The 24,186-nt window shown below is 38.5% G+C and overlaps 1 protein-coding gene across 1 annotated transcript; it reads right to left on the bottom strand.

Moving 5' to 3' along the window:
- Positions 1-474: 474 nt before the first annotated feature.
- PRKAA1 (protein kinase AMP-activated catalytic subunit alpha 1) lies at positions 475-22,774 on the bottom strand. Its single transcript, XM_059873270.1, has 9 exons — positions 22,617-22,774; positions 16,921-17,062; positions 14,986-15,079; positions 13,141-13,285; positions 11,394-11,481; positions 10,308-10,532; positions 6,235-6,721; positions 5,695-5,821; positions 475-3,646 (listed from the first exon to the last, which is right to left on the bottom strand). Exons 1-9 carry the CDS (start codon positions 22,747-22,749, stop codon positions 3,402-3,404), a joined length of 1,686 nt encoding a protein of 561 aa, XP_059729253.1. The 5' UTR covers positions 22,750-22,774; the 3' UTR covers positions 475-3,401.
- Between the last annotated feature and the right edge of the window lie 1,412 nt (positions 22,775-24,186).

Raw genomic sequence — 24,186 nt, 5'->3', positions numbered from 1 at the left:
TCCTCCCCCCCCCAAAAAAAAAAACTGCAAACAAACATACAAACCAAACAAAACTCCTCAACAAAAAGAGAAGACAGGGTTTAAAACTGCAGGGCGGTGGTGTTTAAAACTGGTCCCTACTTGCAGGGACCAACACCGAGAGAAAAGCCCCATCCCTGCTGCGAGGGAAAGGCTGAGCTAAGATGCGAGAGGAGGCGCGTCACCACAGCGGCACATACGACCTGATGAGGTTTTGCTCCGTCTCAAATTCCTTTTCTGCAGCAAGCGTTTACAAGATCGAGGGGGAAAGGATCAGTCGGATCAGGCGAGCACAGCTGGTGCATCACCCTGTCCAGCTGGGAAATCTGCTGTCAGTTTTGTCATGTTGCTGCTTTTCTATAATTGTAATACCTGTTGTTTTTAAAACGAGTGTAACAGTTCTTGTCCACTTACATGTAACGCTAGAAAACAGCAAGCACACAGTTTCAAACAAGATGGTTCAATATTTTATGTTTACTTAGTTTTTAGTTTTGAAAGTTTAAAAAGTTATACAGTTAGAAACAAGCATTTTTGCCATTCAGCTTTGTCAAAAGAAATTAACAGGAAGTAGGCACATCTTTGTTGAAGAACAGGACTTCGTATCTTACAATGGTAATCAACTGGTAAAATAAAATTTATCTCGAAGTTTGTATTAAACACTCATATCAAGACAAACATGAAAGGATTCTTCTCTTCATATTGCACCACCAAGATGAATTTTTATCCATTACCTAGTGATTTATATTGCACATGGACAGCCCAGGTTCATCCATGTTACTGAAAAAATTACAATACAAAGACAAGGTAACTCAATGTACTCCAACAGGAGTAACCTTGGGAATACAGAGTAACACACTTTACCAGTTTGTGTATCTGCATAAACTGCCTTACAACTCTGGCGGCAGCTCACTTAGTGAAGTTTCATTTCACAGCCTATTGGCAGCTCCTAGTGCAATCCTAAAGGTCTGCAAGATCAATAGGAACATGTGAAGAAAGCAATTTCAACAGCAAGATCTACAAAGCATAGGAAAGTCACACAACAGGTAACTGGGTTCAGCTTGGTTGTTAGTGCCCCTTTCTACCCCTCCCCCTTCCCTATAAAAATCTCAATTCAATCAGAAAACCTTTGGCCATCAAAATTGATCTACCATAAAAATGCACTTTTATTTACAACTACATATATTGTACACTTCTGCCAGAAACTTGCTTTAACCTCCTGATACCAAAACTAAGGACAAACCAGGGTTGTCTTACAGCACAAGAGGGCTGTAAAGGTATATAAAATTAAGAACTATTTTGCATCTTTACACCTTGCATGTGTTATCAACATTACAAGGAGCAGAAAGCATTTATAAATAGTTCAATATATGCAAGTGATCCCAAACCAATTCCAGATGAGGAATTGCTACAATTTAAAAACCTGTGCGTTTGTAGTGTTTATACAAGTGCAATCCTTAATTCCAAAATAAAGGGTAACAAAAATGAACACATTGATTTATTCAGTACATCGGCACCAATTTGTACAAGACTAAAGACAGGACTTCTTTGTAGGATTTGCAACTGGTGCCTCACATTGGCATCTTAAAGTTTTGGGTTTCACCTTCTGATACTAACTTCCACTCTGGAAAATATTCCACTTTAAGGTACAGTGATACAGCCAGTGTCTCTACAGGGACCATCTGTGACACATGAGGATAAAAAAAGAAGTTGTAAACCTGTACCCACTTATGAGACAGACCTCACAATCACCCAGTTTAAAACACAGTTACAGCAGTTCAGGGGCTTCAAAACATCCTTATGTTTCTTCACATTCTGTGCATGTGAATTTCTGAGCTGCAGCCAGCTGGCCAGGATTGAACTATTCCTATATCTGTAGCTAGCAGCTTCCCATGGATAAAATCTCAGCCATTGGCAAGAATTTCCATCCATGTGAGAGTCCAGGTTTCACTGCTCAGTAATGCCTGGAGTTCCAGCCTCTTCCTGGGGGAGCAACCTTTGAAACTACGTAAGTCATGAATATTATTCTGGAGCAAACATTAAGTCTTGAATGCAAAACTAAGTATTTTATGACAGTTTATGTCTACTAAGTGTCAGATGAAAATGGAACCATGGCTAATTAAATCCAATTTAAAGAGACTAAAGGTTTTCATGCAAGTACTACCTGTGATTTCAACATACAAAGTTCAGGTTTTTTCCTGAAATGCTGCAAAAACAATAAATGCAGAAGGACTTTTATTATGGATAATTGCAATCTACAATTAAATACTCTTGCACTCAAGTTGTCATGATCAGTTTTCAATGCTCAACTGAAAAGTTAAGACTGTTTAATTCAGTTACATTAAATAGATAAGTTTCCTATAGAGGTCACCTGGGAAAAATTAGAAACCTGTGTATGTGGTTTTCAACTTCATATTGAATACTATATAGTGTATTGTAAGTTAAGGTGATAACCAGCTGTATCAAAGTATGAACATATATGTTAAAAACCTGTAAATTTCAGATTCTGGAACAGCATTAAACAGCCCTCAGGCTCTGCTCTTAACTACAGGGACATGTTTCTAAGGAAAAGGATTCTCGGTCTGCAGTAGCAGTGGGGAGCTGCTGTGCTGCTACCACACTAAGATAAAAGGTATAGACAAGGAGGAGCTTCCTGACAGGTTCTCCACAAAGCAACATTTTGGTTTAGTCCATGGGATGCCACGTCTTCTCAGCATTACGTCTCCTGCCACTGTTATGGACTCAATCACTCTACCCACCATCCACAGAATTTTCACCCTCAATTCATTACAGAGCACCTACACATTTCCAACTGGCCAGATTTACATGCCTTTAATAACACTTGTTGTTAAAAGTAGTACATTGTAACACATCATAGCATTCTTTATTATTTTTTGTCAAATTAGGGAGAAGAAACATAGCAGTTTTAACACATTAACATCTGTTAGGAGATGCTGATAGTTCTGAGTCACAACTGTAGAGGGTGACCAACAAGTCATACTGAGATCACTGAACTAGGACGTGTATGTTAACTTACAGTGCATCAGATATATGTATAACTAGATAAAAAAACAAGGAGGTCCATCTAGCTTAAATATTATAGGCAGCCTATTTTGCATTCAATGTAAAATGTTACAAACACTACCCAAAGGGCATGTTATTTCCTGTACCTGTGTTATGCTATTGGACAGCAGGCAATCAGAATTCTCTCCAGCTACAAAATAATACATGTTAACTGCCCATAATAATTTTAATCCCCGTGCAAATTGCATTCTGTGGCTAGGTTTTTCAGCGCCTTAGTTAATTTCACTTGATTATAATTGGAAGCATCTGACTATGATTTAGGCATGCTTATTGCTCTAAAAGAAATAAGCCCATCTTCAAAATTACTGTGCAAGTATTTTAATAAGATTTGCACACATCTCAAAAAACTCAATTGTATGACTCCCTGGTCTTGGAGTTACGTCAGCTGTGGAAGAGTCAAGCGAAGAGTTCACTGATGAGGTAAGGGATGTATCCGCAGATTTTCCTTGAGCATCAGCATCTGAATCTTTTTGACAAGATTTATAATTGCTCACAGAACCTGATCTCTGTGGAGTTGCAGTCCCAGACTTCGCTTCAGCAATTTCATCTGGGAACAAGGGAAGAGACGAGAAGAGAAAAATTTGGTAAAAAAAAAAAAAAAACAGTTCTAGGAAGAGCAAGTATCTTCCCTTCTCATTTTTAAATCTTGTCTTATAAAATCTTTATTAATAAATGAACAGCTTTTGCAAACAGCATTTGATACAAAATAAAAGCTTGTATACATAGTAGCATAACAGCAAATGTTCTTACGCTAATTCCTTCTGTGCTCTGAACTGTACTTCAGAACTATTTACATCTAGTTCAGACTAATATTAATTGTATTTTTCATTAACTGATTTCAGCAGCCAACTGTTCAATTTAGGTTACTCAAAACAAAAACAGGTCAGCATCATAAGATTAAGTTCAATAGCAGTTTGTAGAGGTTTTTTCTACAATCTACTTTATTTTTATTCTATTTTTGTTCTCTTTGGGTATTTATATATTGTTCTTATTTGTATTTTATGATACTTGTTAGCATCTGCATTCATTTATTCTTCTTTTGAAAGTTTTTTACCATAGAATGTATATTTAGGCTGCAGCAACTGATCTTTACCTTCACTATGAAGAGAAAATAGTTTCATTTTAATAGTAGTGTTCTGCTGAAGCATCTCTAATCTTAAATACTGAACATTAACTTGGCTCTAAGCTGGCTCCTGAAAAATTATTTCAGGAGAAATTGGTGAAAAGGCAATACCTCTTGTTTACACAAAGCTACTTAAATTTACAAATTGATATGAGAACAAAGAACCATTAACTATGGCAGAGAGAACGAATGTCAAATGAGTTTAACTATTGGAAGAGATACAACCCAAGGGCACAGATTTGTTGTATTTCCTCAGAAGTGGAAACCATGATTGTAGCAGGCTACCCTCTCAAAGCTGCATGGCTCTAAGCAGTCCAAAAAAAAAAAAAATTCCTTTTTTCCATGCAATGTTTTCCTAGGTATGTCATCTACACCAGTGGCTGTAGGTAATTTTCCTTTAGTCTACTATGCCCATGAATAGGTGTTCAGTCTCTATTAGCTCCTATGCTCACTTCATCTAACCAGGCTTTGTGTACTGTGTTACTGTCACTCCATAAAATATATTCTTGTACAGGTTAAACTATATGCTTTCAAGATTTTAGTTCCTGTGAGCATAAAATTCCTACCTCAAATTTTAGCTACTAGTAGACCTGATGGGTTAACTTTGCCTTACCACTGATATCTCAGAGCAAAGGGGAAGAAAATTGGAAGGGCAAAAGTGAAAAACTCACAGGTACAAATAAACAGTTTTAAGTAAGGTGTGTATGGGAGGAAAGTGATGCAAAGGGAACCACCCAGTATCTCCAAAGCAGACTGACGCCCAACCAGTCTCAAGGTTACCTTCCCCAAAAGCTCTTCTTTCCTAGGCATAACAATACAGCATTGAACATCCCTTTGTTCAATATGGCTCAGCTCTGCAGAGCTATTGCTCCCCTCCCAACACACCAGTGTGGAAAAAGAAAGGCTGGATACTATGCCAGTGCTTCTGAGCAACACTCAGCAGCAGTGTGTTATCAATACTGTTTTAGTCACAGATCCAAAACAGCACCATGTAGGCTGCTAGGAAGAAAATTAACTCCATCTCAGTCAGGCCCAGTACAGAGAGGTACAGTCCAAATCAGATCTAAATGCCTAGATGTCACGTTTATCTTCACTAGAAAACACTGTTCACATGCTTACTTCAGATCTAAATTAATGTTTAAATTTGGGGTGAGGCTCCAAAGGCAGCTGAAGTTGGTCCCAATCTCACCTCCAACAATCCTGTCCCCTTTTGCACTACTGGTATTAGTTCTGATGCAGACAAAAAACAGAGCTCCTCAGGAGCTGATATAGCAGAAAAACAAACGGGATGCAGCAGCTAAGCATGTATCACAGGGACACTAGTCCAGGAAAGAATAAGGAAACACTAATACAGGTTAGGTTGGTTTAAAATAAAAAAAGGGCAACACTTACTTCACTTCTAAATAAGTGAAAAAAGACGTTTGCAAGTAGAATGATTTCCCTACAACTCAGTTAAGTAACTCTTCACATACCATCAATACTACGGAAGTCCAGTAAGTATGTTCTGCTGTCCACCTGATACAACTGGAGACTCATTTTGGAATATGCACTTGTTACTGGATTCTTCCTCCGAACACGCAGATAATATGGATTTACAACCTAGTATGAAAGAGATTTGAGTCAGTTAACCAGAACTGCTTGAAAATCACTGCATACTGGTTTTTTCCAACTGCTTGAAAGTCACTGCATACTGTTTTTGTCCATTCAAGTCACTAGTATTTATCAAGTATTTTCAGACTTCATTACCTGTTGGATTTGAGGGTTATTGGGGTTTTCATTTTAGCCAAGAGAAATATATTCCTGCATCCCCAAGAGAAAATTTTAGCTTTTTTTTCCTGTCAGCATGTACATTCTGCCCCCCAAAACCCTTCTGGCACAGCAAACAGGGACAGCACAGGCACATAAGATTAATGCCAGAATATGAAAACAGTTTCAGATGTCTGGGCTATATAACTACACAGCTCAAACCACAATGCATTGTTGTTTGCTGTAAAGGTCCTCTCTTTTGTTACCTTCCATTCGTAATCCAGTTGTTTAATTGCTCTGCAAACTTCAGCCATGATATCATTAGGCCGACTCTGACTCCGTATTCCCAAGTGCCATTTAGCCCGCCTTACACCTTGGTGTTTTGACTTCTGTGGATTCAGCTCATCAAGGGTGTGGCGGGGACGTGGTGCTTCAGCTACTAAAAATGGCACTCGTTCAGGGTGAGGGCGAGACAGGTGGTGATCATCCAGAAAAGAATCTGGTGGACTTGTGGCCAAGTAGAAGTCTTTGGCCTCATTCATTATTCTTCTGTTATCTATAATGAGGTGATAAGCAACAGCTAGAGGGTCCTGATGATTTCGGCTGTACAGACAACTTAGCACTTCCTCTTCTGTGCATTCAAACTTCTCACACACTTCTTTTAAGGCTTCATCATCAATCATGGTAGAGCTGTATGATGGATCTTCAGGAAACAAGTATTTTGGAAGATCCTGCTTAAACCATTCATGTTCCCTAGATTTAAAAATAAAAAAAATCTGAGTATATGTAAGTAAAGAAAACATATTAACCGGAAATTCCTTTAAAATATAAAATAAATTTTAATCTGTGCTGGAAGAAAGAATAATGGTTGCCAGTTCAAGACCCCTTGTAGCACAGATAATAAAATAGTACATAAAGGAAACTGGAAAAAAATGTTTTTGCTATCTCACAAATTGCTTAGGGATAGGAATCAGTTGGTTACTTTCTCATTTACAATTTCAGTACCTCCCTCCTCCTGTTTTTGTGACTGTTTTTCAGCCCACAGAAAGGGCTGATCCTTCTGATTCCCTTCCTGTTCCCTCTTAGAAGCTTCTTCATGCCTGACCAAACAAGATTACTTTTTATTTGGTTGTTTATTTTTAGTTATAGGAGCAAGTGATATAGTTGAAAGCTGGATTTCTGTCTTAGCCAAAGTGTCTGTTGATATGTTTTCAGACCCAGAAATTCCATCTTCTCCTTGAGGGTGCTGATTAGTATTGAGCAGTGTTCAATAAGACCAGGCCAGGTCCCAGCACAGTGTTAATAAGCCAGGCCTCCTTGCAACAGCATCTTTCTTTCAAACATTCTATCACTTCATGATAAAATGTCACTCCTATCATGCCCTACCAGTACATTTTCTCCCATGTGCCTTACCACCCATAACCATACTGCTGTGAGGCCTGATGTTCCAAAATAGACTGTTAATCTTCCAAAAAGTCTAAATTATGCTCCTCTAGTATATGGAAGAGATAATTCATGCTATATATGTGTATAGGATATTGTAAAATCCATGTTATGTCTTTGACCACCCTGGATGGGAGCAGAGTCTTATTTCTATTCAATTAGTTCCCAGACAATGTTAAGATGATATCAAGTCTGTTAACGTATGAATGAAACCTTCCTGGGCCATGATTGCTGACTTCCCTGGAATGTCTAAGCCACTCAGGAGGACCTGCACCTGGGAAGATTGCATCTACCATACTCAAGCACTGGCCACTCGCTACATGTGAATGCAGGCTCTTCTGAGGAGTCCAGATAACCATCCAGACACCTGGACTGACTTTTGTATATTTCTGCACATGTATGGGCCCAGTTCTACATGTGAAGGGACACAAAGGAACATTCGGTCATTTCTGCCTCAGGCAGAATAAACGGTATATAAACTGGCTGCAGGAAGCAGTCCGATATCGGTTCACCCAGCGCCACACTGGGGGTTGACGCTGCCTTGGCTGTGGTGGTTTTTCGAAATTCTATTTTTGTTAACGATCTAATAAATCTTTGTTAAATTTTATTATAAATTTGGCTGCCAATTTGATCATTTATAACACTCCTAAGAAATACCAGTAGAAATATTTTGACTGCCCAAGGATGTTCAAGATACTGAAGTTATGGCAATGAGGGAGAAAACATCACAGAAGAATGTAGTGAAAGTGCCATTCTGTATTTGCTCCACAAAAAAAAAAAAAAATCTTGGACAAAGATATGTAATTGTTAATTGTCTCCCTGAGATGGTACTCAAAGGACAGTCACAGCTTCAATACGGAGCCCAAATACCAGATTAAGCTCAAGGCCAATGTTCTAATAAAAAAAAATAAAACAACCCCCCCAAAAGTCACTAAGCACTACATAGCACAGCAAATTGCAGAAAATCCTCTAAATCTACAACGTGTACAGCAAAAAATGGAGCATGGAAGAGATCTGATAAATCAATATTGAGAACAGAAAAATCAATATTCTTACAAAGAACCATTATACTGATAGAATTTATAATTATTTTATCTAATATGCTCTGTTCAAATCTGTTATCTCAACACCTTCAAGCCCCATACTGGGTATCAAACAGGACTGCTATCGTTTAACCCCGGCCAGCAACCAAACACCACACAGCCACTGGCTTGGTCCTTTCCAGAGAGATGAGGAAGAAGTAGAAGAGAAGAGCAGAAGTGCAAAAAACTTGAGGGGTGAGATAAAAACAGTTTAATAATTAGAATTTAAAAAAAAAAAAAACTAGGCAGAAAAGAAATCCGAAAACAAAAGAGGTGACAAGGAAACCCAAGAAAGACAAGTAATGCAGATAAAAACAACTACTCATCACGAAATGTCTGATGACCAGCAGACCAGCCCCATCAGCCTTCCTCTTATTTTTACTGCAGAGTATGACCCATATGGTATGGAGTATGTCTGTGCTCAGTTGGGGTCAGCTGCTCCAGCAGTGTCCCCTCACAATTCCTTGTGAACTCCCAGCCTGCTCTGTTGGGACAGTGTAAGAAGCAGAAAAGACTTTGTCTCTGTGCAAGCCCTGCTCAGCATTAACTACAACATCCACCTGTTATCAAGACTATTTTCAGTACAAGATCAAAACAGAGTTACTTTGAAAAAAATCAACTCTATTCCAGCCCAAACCAGCACAGTAAACTAAGCTCTACTCAGTTGGATCCATAACTGTTCCTCAGCACAAATGTGCTGAGCAAAATATAGCTTAATCAGAAAAACAGTTGATTGGGAAGCAGAAGAATATTTTCCCATATCACAACAGCCATAAGCTCAGCCATAGCAGGGATGACTGAACCCAGAGGAATATTGTTACTGTTCATGGCACCAGGCTTTTCCCCTTGCATGCAAATACATACAACCCCTAGAAGAATTAAGGTATTCAAATAAACTGTGACGTGAGATGTCATATGGGTAATAGGACAGGGCTGTTTCGGATTCAAATTCCATCTGCGTTCTGTAACCACCATTTTTCAACATCTGTTTTGCACCACTTCTTTTCCACACGCTATTTTTTTGACACAACTGAGGTTGCTTATTTCCTAACTTCCAGCCCTAAAAGGAGCAGCATTTTCACTATGGTAGTATAGCAACATTCTTTCCTTAGAGCTTCTTGCAAAGAAAATTAAGCTGCTGCATAAAGTACATTTCTCTCAGCTACCTTTTTTTAATTTGATCCAGCACATATTTGTCAACACAATCAACTTCTCCAGAATTATCTCTTGGAATCTGGAGCCCATGATGCCTCTCTCTACCTACCAACTTTAACTTATCGGTACTTGGTAATTGGTAATTGCTTGAAGTAATTACATTCATACAGAAATTCATGCCAGTGCTTTGAAGCTAGAAATTGTTGCCTTACATGTGGAATATTCACAGTCTTAACAAATAACTTTTCAGAGCCTGAAGAAATATGAATAAAAGCAGTAGTTATCAGATTAAAGCAATATTTACAGTAGAGAGCACTGGTTCCTAACAAGAAAGACCATTTTCTTCCCCCAGAGAAGTCTATATAGTGTAATTTCTGCAAACCATTATGCAAGTAAACAGCTTTGCTGTGGCAGTCTTAAACCTAAAGTGTTTCAGAATTTCCATATATAATATAATCTCTTTTACTATGATCTCCTATAGATACTTCACTGTCTACTGCAGATCAGCACTATCAGAGCTAAAACCAAGCCGTCACAAGCTGAATTTTTCATCTCAGTCTAGAAAACATGGACAAGCTGTATGAATAACTTCTCTGTTCTGCATATTTGCGCTATTGTAATTCCAGCATCTTGTGATCAGACATCAGCAAGTGTTTTACCTAATGTCTCTGATTGTCGCTCTTTTCATTGGATCTACTTGCAGCATGTGCTTCAGAAGACTAATGACAGATGGATTCAGATACTGAGGGGTATAAAAGATACCATCACATATCTTCTTAAACAGGGTTGGCACATGATCATCATCAAATGGAAGCGTTCCACATAACAAAGCATAGAGAATAACCCCACTGCTCCAAATATCTACTTCTGGACCTGCATATAACCTGTGAAAAAAAAAATTATTAGTGATTTGTGTTTAATACATTTAAATATGTTTTCTGTCATTTTTCCATTGTCTCACAGTAATTAAAAGCACGTGAACTTGGGACAACTGATTTTGCAAGCACTATACCATTTCAGTTCTATTCTGTGCATCCCTTGAACTTCATTACTCTTGCCTTTCTAATATATAAGAGGGCACAAGTACAGTTTTTCCTCAGTAATGTGTCTCCATAGTGCAATTTTGCACAATGACAAATTGAAAGAAATATGCATCTACTACTAAGAAAGCCCATGTTATATATTGCTATCAATGTTTTAGAGGAATCTGTGCAAAGCCAGTTATCCCCCAGATCGTGGCTGAAAAGTTTAAGACAAGTCCATATAGCAGAATGTGTCATGTATTCTGTGCCCCTGCTAGAGTAAAAGAGACATCTGGCCTTCAATCAACAAGAGGCAATATTAGGGTAGGTAGCTGAAAGCAGATTTGACAATCATTGTTTACAAAAAGGGAAGTTACCTCCACAATGAGTATCTACCCTGCAGCATGTATTTCACTGATACTCATCTTCACAGCAGACTCTGCACCTCAGCTTCCAAGATCTGAGCCGTACATGAGATTTTCAAAGCAATTTAGGCAGAGTGTACACAACACATTTGGGGCATTAGACATCACCTCTTCCTTACAGGAAGTATTCACAGCTAGTTCAGAGCAGCTTTAAACATTTTAAAAATTATCAATACGACTAACAGCCCTCAGTTTCTCAGCATAAAGTTTGTCAACTGAAGTACTTTTGTACCCTTTAAATCAAGCAGCAACATGACTGAAGTACATGCATACATGTATCCAATATAAAAGAAACTACCTTCCAGAAATTACTTCTGGTGCAGCATAGTTAGGGGAACCACAGCTTGTTCTTAAAAATTCTCCATCTGACATCATATTTGATAGACCTGAAAGTGTATAAGAGTAACTACTAAAAATTCAGGGAGCAAAATTATTTCACACTGCATATACCACCTAGAACAAACCACTAGTGATTCAAATGAGAAAATTAACAAATTAATTCCAGTTAAGAAATAGCATTGTTTGGAATTATGGAATTTTTATATGAGCATGCCACATAATCCTTCATGTATTTTACCAGAAATCTGAGTAACATCAATCCATTACTGCCCACAGCCTAGAGATATTTGAGAACATATTCATTCCTAGACTAGAACAGTTAAATTTGGATGACACAGGCATGACAGAGAACAAAGTTGCTCAAAGGGAGATGAACGAGTATAGCAAGATAGGATTTTAGTCATTAACAAGAAAGTACTAAAATTCCCATTTGCTTCTAAAATGCCGAAGTGGGAAATGCTACCACAGAATTCCCTAAAATCCTGTTAGAGGTTACACAGAAGAAAGGAACTGAGGAGGAAATATGAATTTACTACAGTTTACACCCCTACATAATGCACCTGGTTTAGGTGCATCACCACAGTTTAGTAGTTTGCTTTTCAGATACTCTGTAAGCAACAGAAGCATGCTTTAGAACCAGGCCACCTGCATTCACCAGCATTCAGTATAGTCTAACAGCTGTAGATAATTTCTTCTAGTTTCCTCAGTAAGGCTGCATGATCAAGACTACCATAAATCAAAGAACTCAGTGTCCAATAAGGAATTATGCCCTTTTATGGGTCAGCAGGAAATGCAGAGGGGAAAGAGTACAACTTGGCTAGCTTTCATATTCTAACATACAAAAGCTTTTATTAAGCTCTTGTTTAATACACCACTCATGAATAAATGAGTGCTACAGTTTTGCTAACGCCAAGTTACAGGAAGATGTTTTTGTAAGTTACTGTACTTCATTTCTTTACCATGTGAGCATTTTCACCCAAATAATTTTCTTCACAAGAGAAACCAATATGATTCCCAGGGCCCACACAGTTGAACACCATACTTTGAAAACATTGCATACTCAGCACTACCTAACACCTTTCACTGGAGACTTACATAAGCAGGTATTATCCACTATGTCTACAAGAGATCTGTCATGACAGAGCAGTCTGGATACCTTACTATGCTTATATATGGTGAGGTTTCCTGACTCAGATGGTTCCAAGACCTAGTTTCAAGGCTTCTCTGCATCTGTGACATGCACAGCTAGCATAAACAAATCAGGAAGACTAGCGTATTTTTATATAACACTGTAGCTTCTTAAAGATGATGAATTGCCCCTGCACTGTTCTTCCAGGAGAGCTAAGCACCTACGTTTTACAGATGGTGAAACAGAAAAGGAGTGAGTTTTGAAGAAGAAAGGTCAGAAACTAAGTTTACTTAGTATTTCAAAGAAAATATTGTAAAGTGAAACCAAACTAATCAGTTCACAATTTCACCCAGTCACAGAAAATACCTCAAGAGAAATCAAGAAAGCTCAAGAGGAAAACAAGTTCAATAAATGTACAAGAACATTATTTTGCTTTACATCTATCTTCTTTATGTTCCTCTGTTTATCCCACCACCTGGATATTAAAGTATACATACTTTGTTTAACATTTCCTATTGTTATTAGCAGGATCTAACATCAGAAATGCAATCAGATAGAAAAATAAAGCAACACTTACCAAAGTCAGCTATCTTAGCATTCATGTGTGCATCAAGCAGCACATTTTCAGGCTTCAGATCTCTATGTACTACCATATGCCTGTGACAGTAATCCACACCAGAAAGGATTTGCTGAAACAGACGTCTACTTTCCTTCTCATCAAGCTACAACAGACAAAGATTTTAAATAATTAAGAGACAGTGGAAGTTAACTTGTTTTTCATTTTTACTAGCCAGAGGAAACTTTTCCATGACCTAAGCTATATAAAACTATAAATATATATAACTATAAATTATATTTATCATTTGATACTTTATATAGCTTTATAGATACTCTTACAGATTATCAGAACTAGTAGCATGCAGCTTCATACCTTATATAATTTTGTTTGTACCACAGCTATAAAGTGACTCAAACAAAACATACCCACTTACTCAGTCACTGGAAGTTCTTAATGACACTTTTGAAACTGGTTTGGCAGATGTCACATTAGCACTGAAACATTTAGCTTTGTATTATTAGAATTATCAGTTTGGTGTTTAAGCACAGTGCAAGATTTAAGCTGGCAAAAACTGCTGAAATGCATCAGAGAAATTATAAATTTCAGATGCTATTTATGCTCTCAGCAGCTAGTCCAAAACAGCAGACTTAGGTGGGCATTTCCTACAAAGACCCATAATCTATATCAATCTGTTCCAGCAACTGAAGTATCCTATATATCTAGTCTGTAAAAAGGGATTTCAGATCTTTTACACAAGCTCTTCTAATAGTAGAAGACAGTAATAAGGGGACAGTGGTAGCTTTCTAATAACGGGATATACTAAAGAAACAGTTTTCAGCTACTCCAACTGGGTACATATTCATCTGGCTTATTCCCAGCCATTGCAAATTAACAGATTAGTAGAAAGGAAGAATGCTACGACAAAGTCACGCATAAAGATTTGGAATGTGTTAACATACAACCATTTGTACTTTCAAAAAAAAAAAAATCACAAAACCACAGTCATAAAATATATTTTAATTGATAGAAACACAATTGAAACCAAATAAAAGAAAACACACCCACATTTAACAAGGTATAACCAGTACCCCTTGCTCCCAGCCCATGATAATGTGGTTAGCTTAATTAATGCCACTTAGTGAGGCAAGCAGCCATTCTGTGACCATGCAAGTCATGTGTTCATGCCCTCTGCCTCATTATCAGGTCCTGGAGGTCCTGTAAAGCAAATAAACTAGTCTTCTTCTTCCCATCCCTACCAGCCTCAAGATTCCAGGTGCTAGGCTGATTATCTGCTGCCTTACCAGCCTTTAGTTCTCAGGCACAGAGCCATGGATGACTGTCATGGCACATGGAACTGCAACAGCAGCCAGAGTTTGATGTCTTTAACAACAGTTATGAGTCCTAAACGGGAATGAAACCTGGGACTTGTCAGTGGCCACAGACACCTCGAGCATCCTCTGCTTCCCTTGAGGATTGACTTGTGTTCATCCCTAGAACTTTTAAGGATAGACTGTGACTGTTATATGGACACAGCAAAATATGTATTAAGATTTCACCAGATCTACAGAAGGTCTAGGTGAATAGATATCCCAAGTTAGGTTGTGTAAAAATTCCATACTACACTACTTATAAACTATAGTATATTCATTTTGCTCATAGAAATCCTATGCCACTCTAATCATAAATCCTGTGCTACACTAATCATAATATTCTTTTGAGAAAACTTTTTCTTGCATCATTCTGACAAAGATAACCAAAAAGATACCCAAAAGTCTGTCCCCTCAGTGTAGAGTGACACAGGAATGTTGCAAATGCAATAACAGAATGCAAGTCACTGATTTGCAGAGTTGGACTACTTCTTACCCTTCCATTTTTACAGATATAATCAAACAGTTCTCCTCCTGAAACATATTCCATCACCATGAAAATGTCAGTGGGTGTACTGATGACCTGGTACCTGATAAGAGAAGGTCTCTATTAGTCTACACACTCAGTAAAACACTAATTACATTTAGTTAAAACTGAAGTCATACAAATAATCAGATAAAAAATATACAATAGTTATCAATCAATCTACAGCTACTGGAATGACAATATTTTTCAGAAGCCTTTTACTCTCCTTTCACTGTGTGATGCCACCATTGCAAAGACTAGCAGAAAATTTGTAATCCCTATCAGGAATATCAGTCCTTGCTCTTTCAGAGGAACAAGGTATTTCTTTAAGACTGTTTAAGACTGTAAGACTGTATAAGACAGTGCAGCTGCATCAACAGCTTGATGCAGTGAAAAGGGACATCAAAAGGACTTTGCTAGTGTGCAAAAATACACACTTTTCAACATTAACATGCAAAAAAATTCACTTCCCATAAATCAAAACGTGTACTTCAAAACTAGGAAAAAAATTCCTCTAAATAATGATGAATATTAATATTTAAGAGTATTGATCTCTGGTTGTTATATTTTTATCATTCTACTTCAATTATATTTTAAAAACATAGCTTTGAAATAACAAGTTTAAGGACAAAATAAAAATTTAAGAGATTTTGGTTTTTTCCAATATTCTTACCTAAAAATTGTTTCATTTGTTCTCTTTACAGCATTCCACATGCAAAAAAAAAATTTTCCCTGTGATTGCCTGAGAAAAAAACTGTCATCTCAAATCTGCTAAATTGTCTTCAGTTTAGCAAGACCACAAGTACACATTCCTCTCTCACCCTGGTAAGTCACTTGGTGCACTGACACTTCCCACTCTGCTCTGGCTACAGGTATGCCCTTTGGACCCATTGACAGATTAACTGAAAGCACTAGCAATTTTGCTGACAAATCAGCTCAACAGCTTTCTAAAAACTAGCTCACTGAAGAAGTGAGCTAGTAAGTTGGCCTTACACAACACAATTTAGCTTCAGTGTAACAACTGTTGCTGAATTAAAGGGAGTGCAAAAGCATGGCATCTGCTAGTGGCAGTGGGGTCTTTAGACAAAATTCTACCAATAAAACAACCACCCACATCATGACTAAGACAGTGGAAGTCACCCACACTCTGAAAGAGCAGTTAATTTTAACAGGAAATTAGAGTCAAAGAAAATCAATGTTACTTATAATTTATTACTACAGATGAGACAGGAGGGGTCTACTCTGGGACATAGTTTTACTCTGAAATCCACTGATGAACTATTGATCAACTAAGAGATGTAATCAGGCATATTTTAAATACCACATTTAGACAAAGGGTAGCCACTACACTGAAGATTTCTGAAATAGCAATCAGATTTATCAAACTTTACATCCTTAATTCAAAAAAACCTTGCAGAGCACCACCTACATTGAAAAAACATATCAATGACCAGCTCATCACTAAAAACACTTTGAAAAGATACAATAAACTTGCTATAGAAATGACCTTTACACTCTTGTTCTTAGTAACTCATTTTCCAAGCAGGAAAAAGAAAGATCAAACATAAACAGAAAACTGAAGTAGCCACTAAACTCAGAGATGACTGCTACAAAAATATCTGTCATGACATTACATTTCATACACCTGTTCAAAGAATGTCTAAGCAAAGATCTAAGGGAAACTCTCCAGCCTGCAGTAAAGCCCAGCTTTGTAAAAACACATTAGAGAGGGCACAGTTGCATATTTTGAAGCTGGTTACTTTTCTGACAAGATAAGTATACTTATATACTTATAATAATAAGTAATGCTACTGTTTGTAGTATTGCCCTTTAAATGTATTTGAGATCAGTGAGAGCAAAAAGATTACTGTCTAAGTAAGCTTGATTATAGTAAGCAAAACTTACAGCTTAATTATATGAGGATGCCTGAAGAGTTTGAGGTTCTGAATCTCCCTGCGGATTTTTCCTACAACGTCAAGGCTGCGAATCTTCTGTCGATTCAGGATTTTCACAGCAACCTTATGCCCAGTTAGCTCATGTTTTCCAACTGCAAGAAACAAGGAAGTAGTTAGTCAAGGTTTTCAATTGCTCATTTAAGACATTGTTTCTCCTTTTTGAATGTAGCCAAGTTAAGACACTAGCATTCCACATATCCCCATTATGTCTGGGGAGGCTGAAAACCAGATGATATAGAATTTCTACTCCTAACCAGTAGAAGTCTTGCAGCATAACATATTTTGCAATATTGGTTTAAAAAAAAAAAAAAAAAAAAAAGCATATCCCCAAGCCCTGCCATCCTTGCTAATTAGAGAGAGCATTTCCACTCAGTGTGTAAGTCACTCCAAGCTTTTGGCTTGCTTGGCAACCCACTCAAATATGTTTTCCTGTACCTCTTCTACTTCATCTGCAAGGATCACTCCTATCACTCCCTCAAGAAGCCTGCTCCAGCAATTGCTCTGAATTACCAGTGTAAGAACCTGATCAGTTTACTTATAAAAATGCATCTGTCCTTGGAGCAGTCTGACAGCTCCACATTCTGTGCAGTTAACACCAGAGCTTTATTCTATTTAAATGAGTGGCAAAAGGGACAAGAAATGCACAAAATATAGAACAGAAACAAGGAAAAACAATGCAAACATGCAACCTAATGCATTCCTAGAAGTGGAAAAGAAAATAAGGACGGTTTCACTGTTCTTTAAACAGAGGAACTAAAAAGTATAAACTATTTCACAGTGAGTTACCTCTCTTAAAGTCCTTAACTTTGCAAGTGGTAATGGGAATAGACACAGCAAAATCCATAAGAATATTTTCCTTAAACCCAAAATACAATGAGAGATGGAACACCAAGAAGCTAAGTAGCTCTTTTACTAGAAGGCTTCCCTATCTGCATGGCTGCCACATGCAGCGATTTTAATATTACCATTCATTTGCCACCCTGACTTCTACCTCCAAAGATAAGACAGATTCTCCAGACACACATGGATCATCCTTGTCCACATTAATAGACATTTGTAACAGAACTGTGCTGAACACAATACTCACACATTTGGGTGCTTACCCTCACTTGAGAATTTAAATAAGACCTGGGCTTCAAGATTTATTTAAATATATCCATGGGAAGCTGTGATTAAACAGCAGTGATCCACAAAAAATCTGGGTTCAACAGATAATTTGGATAGAAAAAACAAACACCCATTAATCTGTAAATCTCATTCCAGCACAAAATACCTTCCTGCTGCCTTCTGCCTCTATATCAAGCTAAAAACAAGTGAGAAGTTCTTAGCAGAGAGACAGAAGATAATGACAAGCATCTGCATGCTTCTTCTTACAAGAAGACAGCCACTTATAAAATTAAGCAGTCTGAATTCCTGTAGGGAACTAAACAGAGGATTACCCAAGACCCAGAACCATCACAATGCTGCACTGAGATATGTTTAGCACATAAAAAAAAACAAAAGAGCTCTGATCAGGATGAAAAGACAAAGACATCTCCTAATTCAGAGGGGCAATTACCTAACAATGGCCACAATAAACAAAGTGCTGGGAAGGCACTACTGAGGAACGCAGGAAAAAACTGGAATCCGTAGCAAGTTCTAGAGAGACCACAAAGCAGTGGCAGGTGAGTACCTAGAAATGTATGAGAATTATTTGCTTTGAACCAGACTTACAATCACATCCCCATTATTTTCTTCAAATGTGATTGCAGTTAAAGGAACCAAACAAATTATATCACCTTTGTTCAAGCCCTCAGGAGTAAAGAATCACCAGAAAAAATGATAAAAATTAGAAAAGCAACTACTCTAATTGCAAAATCTTCACCCATACATAATGGGAACAGATGTACACCTGGATTATTTGAAAAAAAAAAAAAAAAAACCAACCAAACAAAACAAAACAAAAGAAACAAAAAACCCCCCAAAAAAACCCCCACAACTTTAATCAGTAACTTATAATGTAACATTTGTTTTTGTTAGTAAGAAACAATTTCTTAGCAAAAATCTTTTGGTCAAACATATGAATCTGCATCTTCTTTTGCTGTACAAAGCACATTTAAGACAGTGTTTAATATATTAAGTAACATACATATTCGACCAAGTCTACAACTTAAGATATAAATACACAGTTTTGATATGCATTGGGTTATAAAATCTCATTTTTAAACTGCTTTGTTTCATTTCTGATTTGTCAGTCTACCTTAGACTGGAATTCCATTAGCATTAAAAAAAAAAAAAAATTAGAAAGTAATTGATTAGCTACAATCTATGCTCAATATGCAAGGCACATAAGAAAAGAGCTTTTCAAAACAATTTTCTTTCAAAGTAATTAAACAGTAACATTTGCAGTTGACTGAAACTAATTCTAGCTGTGACAGCCTTCAAGGCTATGAGCCTCAAGCCTTAATTTTATTCACTGACTGGGAGAAAACAAGATTTTCTGCTCCTTCAACTCCACCAGCTCTGAATAAATTATTGTAATGAAAACATACTATGGTTTGCTGCCAGGGCAGAAAGACCCCAAAAAGCCTATTCTCTTGCTTAAGACATTTCAAATTCAATCTCTATTTTCTTCAGAAACGTTTGGCTTACTTTAATTCAATTTGAAATTATAACAAATCCAGCCTTTTAAGATACAAGTAGCCTTTCCTGGATACAGTTCAAGGTATCTGTTACCAGTAAAACAGCAGATACCAACAGGTAACAGACTGCTGACACTTTTGAATTCAACATTAGGACAGAAGTGAAAGTGTCACACCAGATGATAACATCATGTAGAAACGTAAGCAGCCAGTGTTACCTTCCCGAAATCTACTTTGCATTGCCACTTGATGGAAGTTTTACCTATAATAGGGAATGCACCCTAATCCTCAACTAGCTCAGTCCTTCAAAATAATCTCTGAAAAAAAAAGAAAAAACCCACCAGACCTAGTATATTCCTATATTTCTTTTTTTTTTCTGCTAACATACTAATTGCCCTCAAACTTCACTGCAGCTTTGCATAGGATCAAGATTTTCATGACAGTGATAGAGGCTCAAAGCAGCAGTGACTTATTATTAATTGTAGAAGTGCAGGAGGAAGAGTCTCTATCTTGTTCAACAGTTCTTCAATTGGAAAAAAACTTACTTTGAGGTCATGCAGACCAAATACAACATACTCATGAAATACAGGTATCAGTCATTAAGTTTTTAGAGGAGAAAAAAAATAATCTGAAGGCTATGTTGTATTTAATGAAACAATTTGCAGCAGGCCAAAAAGCCAATCCAAAGCTCAGAGGGAAGCAGTCTTAAGAGAATGAGCTAAACATATATTTTCACTAACATGGGAAAAAACCCTAAACAACAATAGTTTGTGCTGTGCAAAGCCATCTTGCTGCACAACATTAGATACCATACTGACCTGCACTGTTCATTTACAGCAGTCTTATTGCTGCCTTGACCCAGACCACTTGGTTTGCAGTCTATACAGAACAGTGTTGATACCCTAGATACAGAGAGCTGGAACAATTATTGTATATTTAGAGCCTTAAGTAACATCCCTTATCATCTCAGTATGGATCACTGGAAGCCTGAGTAGTCTTGCTTTTATCAAAAATAACTTTAAAAAAAAAAGTATCTGGAATTAAGTTTCCATGTAGTTTCAGCAGAAAACAACAGCTTAAAAAGCAATGCTGGCAATAGGGATATATGTTTTACACTGAATCCCAGAGAAGTCTGAACATGATTGTGTCTCATACAATTGGTTAAGATTCAGTATTCTGCCACCTCAGCTTTCCACTTTAGTGGCATTTTAGCTTTGCCTAGATGATAGCTAGGAAGAGCCATTTCTTCGAACGCCCATCTGAGGCACAGTCAGGTAAACCAGGTCACTCAGAATTCATTCAGAGTGGCATAGCCAGGTGAAAATGATAAACGGGATAGAATCACACCAGTGACAGCTACCAGCAGCGTGAATTCATCTGAAAGCGACAAGAGGAGACCTTTCACAATTACCAAATAAGGCACTGATTTTCCACTCCAATTTTTTCAGGCTGCCACCACTGTTAGAATACAACATTCACTCTGCCTGACCCCCTACATTACATGAGCTCAAGGTATATCCTAACAGAATTTTAACAAGTGAACACATGTTTTTCACCTTACGTCAACTGATGAAACCATATCACCAGAGAAGGAAATTATGAAAAAAGGAAAACAATTGTAGATCTGGTATTAAATGAAGAAAATGTGTGGTCAAGAGAAAATCAGTGCATCATAGATAAAATGTTCTCTATTCAGCACAGCTGAAGCAAGACAAAAGTAACACAGTACATCATACGGAGACAAGAAAAGCAGTACTGCAACAGTGCTCTCCTAAATTTAGGATCGTACTAGAGCATTGATGTTATGACAATCCTAGTCTTCTGCAGTGTGCTGGGTAAAAACCCACAGAACAAACGCAGCTTTGACCCCTCCCTGAAGCAGGCAGTTCTTCTATACGGAAAGAGAACCTAATGCTTGTCTGCTACATTACTTTTGTTTTTCTCTTCTCAAGGAAGTACTAAGTTCCCACAGGAAAAAAATGGTACCCCAGCTGCCAGATGGGGGGGGGGGGGAGCTTCTCTCTGCCCCCAAATGCTGGGGCTGTCCCTTTTATAAGGTTCTCTTGAAAAAAGAAGCAAAATATCATCCTATTTACCATACATTATTAATTTTTTTCACAACACGTCAATAGCTAAAACAGTTTGTGCAGAGCACATACAATGGATTATATACACTGAGGAAAAAAGCTGAGTTTTTTATTCACCTATTCAGTTAACAAAACAAACAAACAAACAAAAAAAAAGCCAACCCCCCCAAAAAACAAGCCCACCCCCCCAAAGAAGAAAAAAAAAAACCACAAAAAAACCCAAACAAAAAACCCCACAACTCTATAGAATACAGCCTTAGCCTAGCTCTACTCATTTGAGAAAGTTTTTCATTTGTTTTTTATTTGCTTGCCCCAATATTTGAAGTTCTCACAAACAACGCGGCAGGAACAGTGTAAACTAACGCAGTCCTGCCATCTGCGGTGCATGGCACTATGCGGAAGTTTAAATTCTACCTTATTTCTACAAGCCTTCAAACAAGCCGCGCGGCATCCATAGCCCTACACTGGGAAATTTCTTAAATATGAGCTGAAAAAAAAAAAACTTTACAACCACTGGCCAAGCAGATTAAACATTAAGTTTCTCCGTATCTGCACATCAGCTGTGTTACTAATCCAACAATCCCAGGACCCATCCTTTTACGCTTATTTCTCTGTAGAGAGAGAAATCTTGCCTTCCTTACAAGGGCATCGAGAGATCGCACTGGAGTATCAAAATGCAATATACGAAGCTCGATGACTTAAACTCCCTACTTTCGTTACATGCCCGGTGTTGTTCTAAACAGAGGCAGCATTTAGCTCCCAGAGGTTATTTCCGCAAGCACAGATGAGGAAGCTGTTTCTGCCCCAGCCGCTGCTTCCCGCAGCGGGACGGCAAGTCCCACCCCGGCAGCTCAGCCCGTGCAAGCCCCGCTCCGATCGGCGCTCCCGGCGCCGGGGCCCCGCCGACGAGCCGCCGATCGCCTCGCGGCCCCGCTCACCCTTGACTTTCCCGAAGGTGCCGACGCCCAGCGTGTCTCCCAGGATGTAGTGCCCGATCTTCACCCGCCCGTGCTCGTGCTTCTGTTTATCCGCCACCGCCGCCATCTTGAGGCAAGGGCCGAGCCTGCGCATAGCGCCCGCGCGCCGGGAGAGCGCCGGCGGGGAGGAGCAACCACAGAGCGCCCTCCCGCACCCGAACCCGGAAGCGAACGGCGCACCCCTCGCCGGCCCGCCCTGCCCCAGGACGAACCATTGCCGCTCTCGGGGGAGGCCGGGCCGGCCCATGGGCGCCCGGGGGAGAACGGGCCGTGCCCGGCTGCGAAGGGGGGAGATGGCGGCCCGTACGCGTCGGCTGGCCAGCCGCGGAACGCTTGCGGCGACGCCGCCCGCTTAAAAACGAACCTCCGAAATTTGTATTTCCAATAACCTTGTAAATGAAATCCGTTTGTTCTCCTCAGTTGCGCTTCTCACATCCAGACCTTGTTATAGGAATACGAAGTAGGAGTCTCTGAACTCCAGCTACCTTGACCACATACCTTGCCCTCTGGCTTGCCTTGACAGCCCCTCACGCGGCTCATTATTGCATTTAAGCCACTAACTTGCCTTCCATTCCATGCATTGGGTATTTTCTATACACCGAAGACCATACTTCTTTTTTTGTTGATTATAACTGGGTTAATTTTTTTATTTAAATTCCGACTCCGTGTTGAAACAAACATAAACCTGGAGAAGAAGTGACTATTGGATGTGTATTTCCAAACGGAGAGATCATCAATTGAAGAGGAAGGTTATGGGCAACTCCCATGCCTTTACTTCCTTTCCCTAGTACTCCAGACTCAGTGAATTATTAAATATAAAATAGTTTATCTTGCCTACCGTACACACAGCCTCTGAATGTGTTTGCAAATAGATAAATACATCAGCAAGAAAGTTTGGACAATTTTATTCTAGTTATGGTCCTAAATCCAATTCAGAGAGCCTTCAATATTACTTATGTTATAGTCATTAATTTAACAGTTGGAAACCAGAAATTCTGCTCTACGCAAAAATTGTGTATTTTAAGAAATTCCTCTGTGGTAATGGCATAAAAAAATTTATAGGGAAATAACCTTGAGGGGTGTTCCCACTCAAGGGAGAAATATTCATACCCTCACTCTGGAAAGGGGGATGTGTCAGAAGTGTGTCCATTAAACAGTGGGACTGTGCTCTTACAGTATATAAACCACCTATACAAAGTGTTTGTCAGCCAGATGTTTCTAGGTCACCTGTGTCAGCTTATCAGCCTTTAGCTCAGCAGCTCTACTTCAGTTATCTGGATCAACATTTGTGGGTTCCTTTCTTGGGAACTTGGCCACATCCTCATCAGTGACAATTTCTGGCAGGAAATAATATTTTTCACATCCTCAGGATGTTTGACTTTGAATAGTTGAGTCAGGCTGGTCTCGGCATTCTTCAACACCAAAAGCAGCGTGACACCCCTGCTCCATCCACCTCTGATAACTTTTGCTAACAAGACAAAGTCTGAGCGGTTTTACCCAATTTAGAGCATCCTGCTATACTACAATAGTA

The sequence above is a fragment of the Haemorhous mexicanus genome, chromosome Z, assembly GCF_027477595.1.
Source record: "Haemorhous mexicanus isolate bHaeMex1 chromosome Z, bHaeMex1.pri, whole genome shotgun sequence".
In the NCBI taxonomy this organism is placed as follows: Eukaryota; Metazoa; Chordata; class Aves; order Passeriformes; family Fringillidae; genus Haemorhous; species Haemorhous mexicanus.
The sequence above is the reverse complement of the archived record's forward strand: the minus strand, read 5'-3'. Positions and strand labels throughout refer to the sequence as shown.

Bases quoted from the DNA above. Each gene is read 5' to 3' on its own strand.
- PRKAA1 (XM_059873270.1), bottom strand. From the start codon at position 22,749: ATGCGCAGGCTCGGCCCTTGCCTCAAGATGGCGGCGGTGGCGGATAAA. The intron at 13,286-14,985 runs GTAAGAAGTAGT...TGTCTGTTGTAG, and splicing joins ATATCTGTAAAAATGGAAGG to CTTGATGAGAAGGAAAGTAG. The intron at 3,647-5,694 runs GTATGTGAAGAG...CCTTGTTCCCAG, and splicing joins GGACTTCCGTAGTATTGATG to ATGAAATTGCTGAAGCGAAG.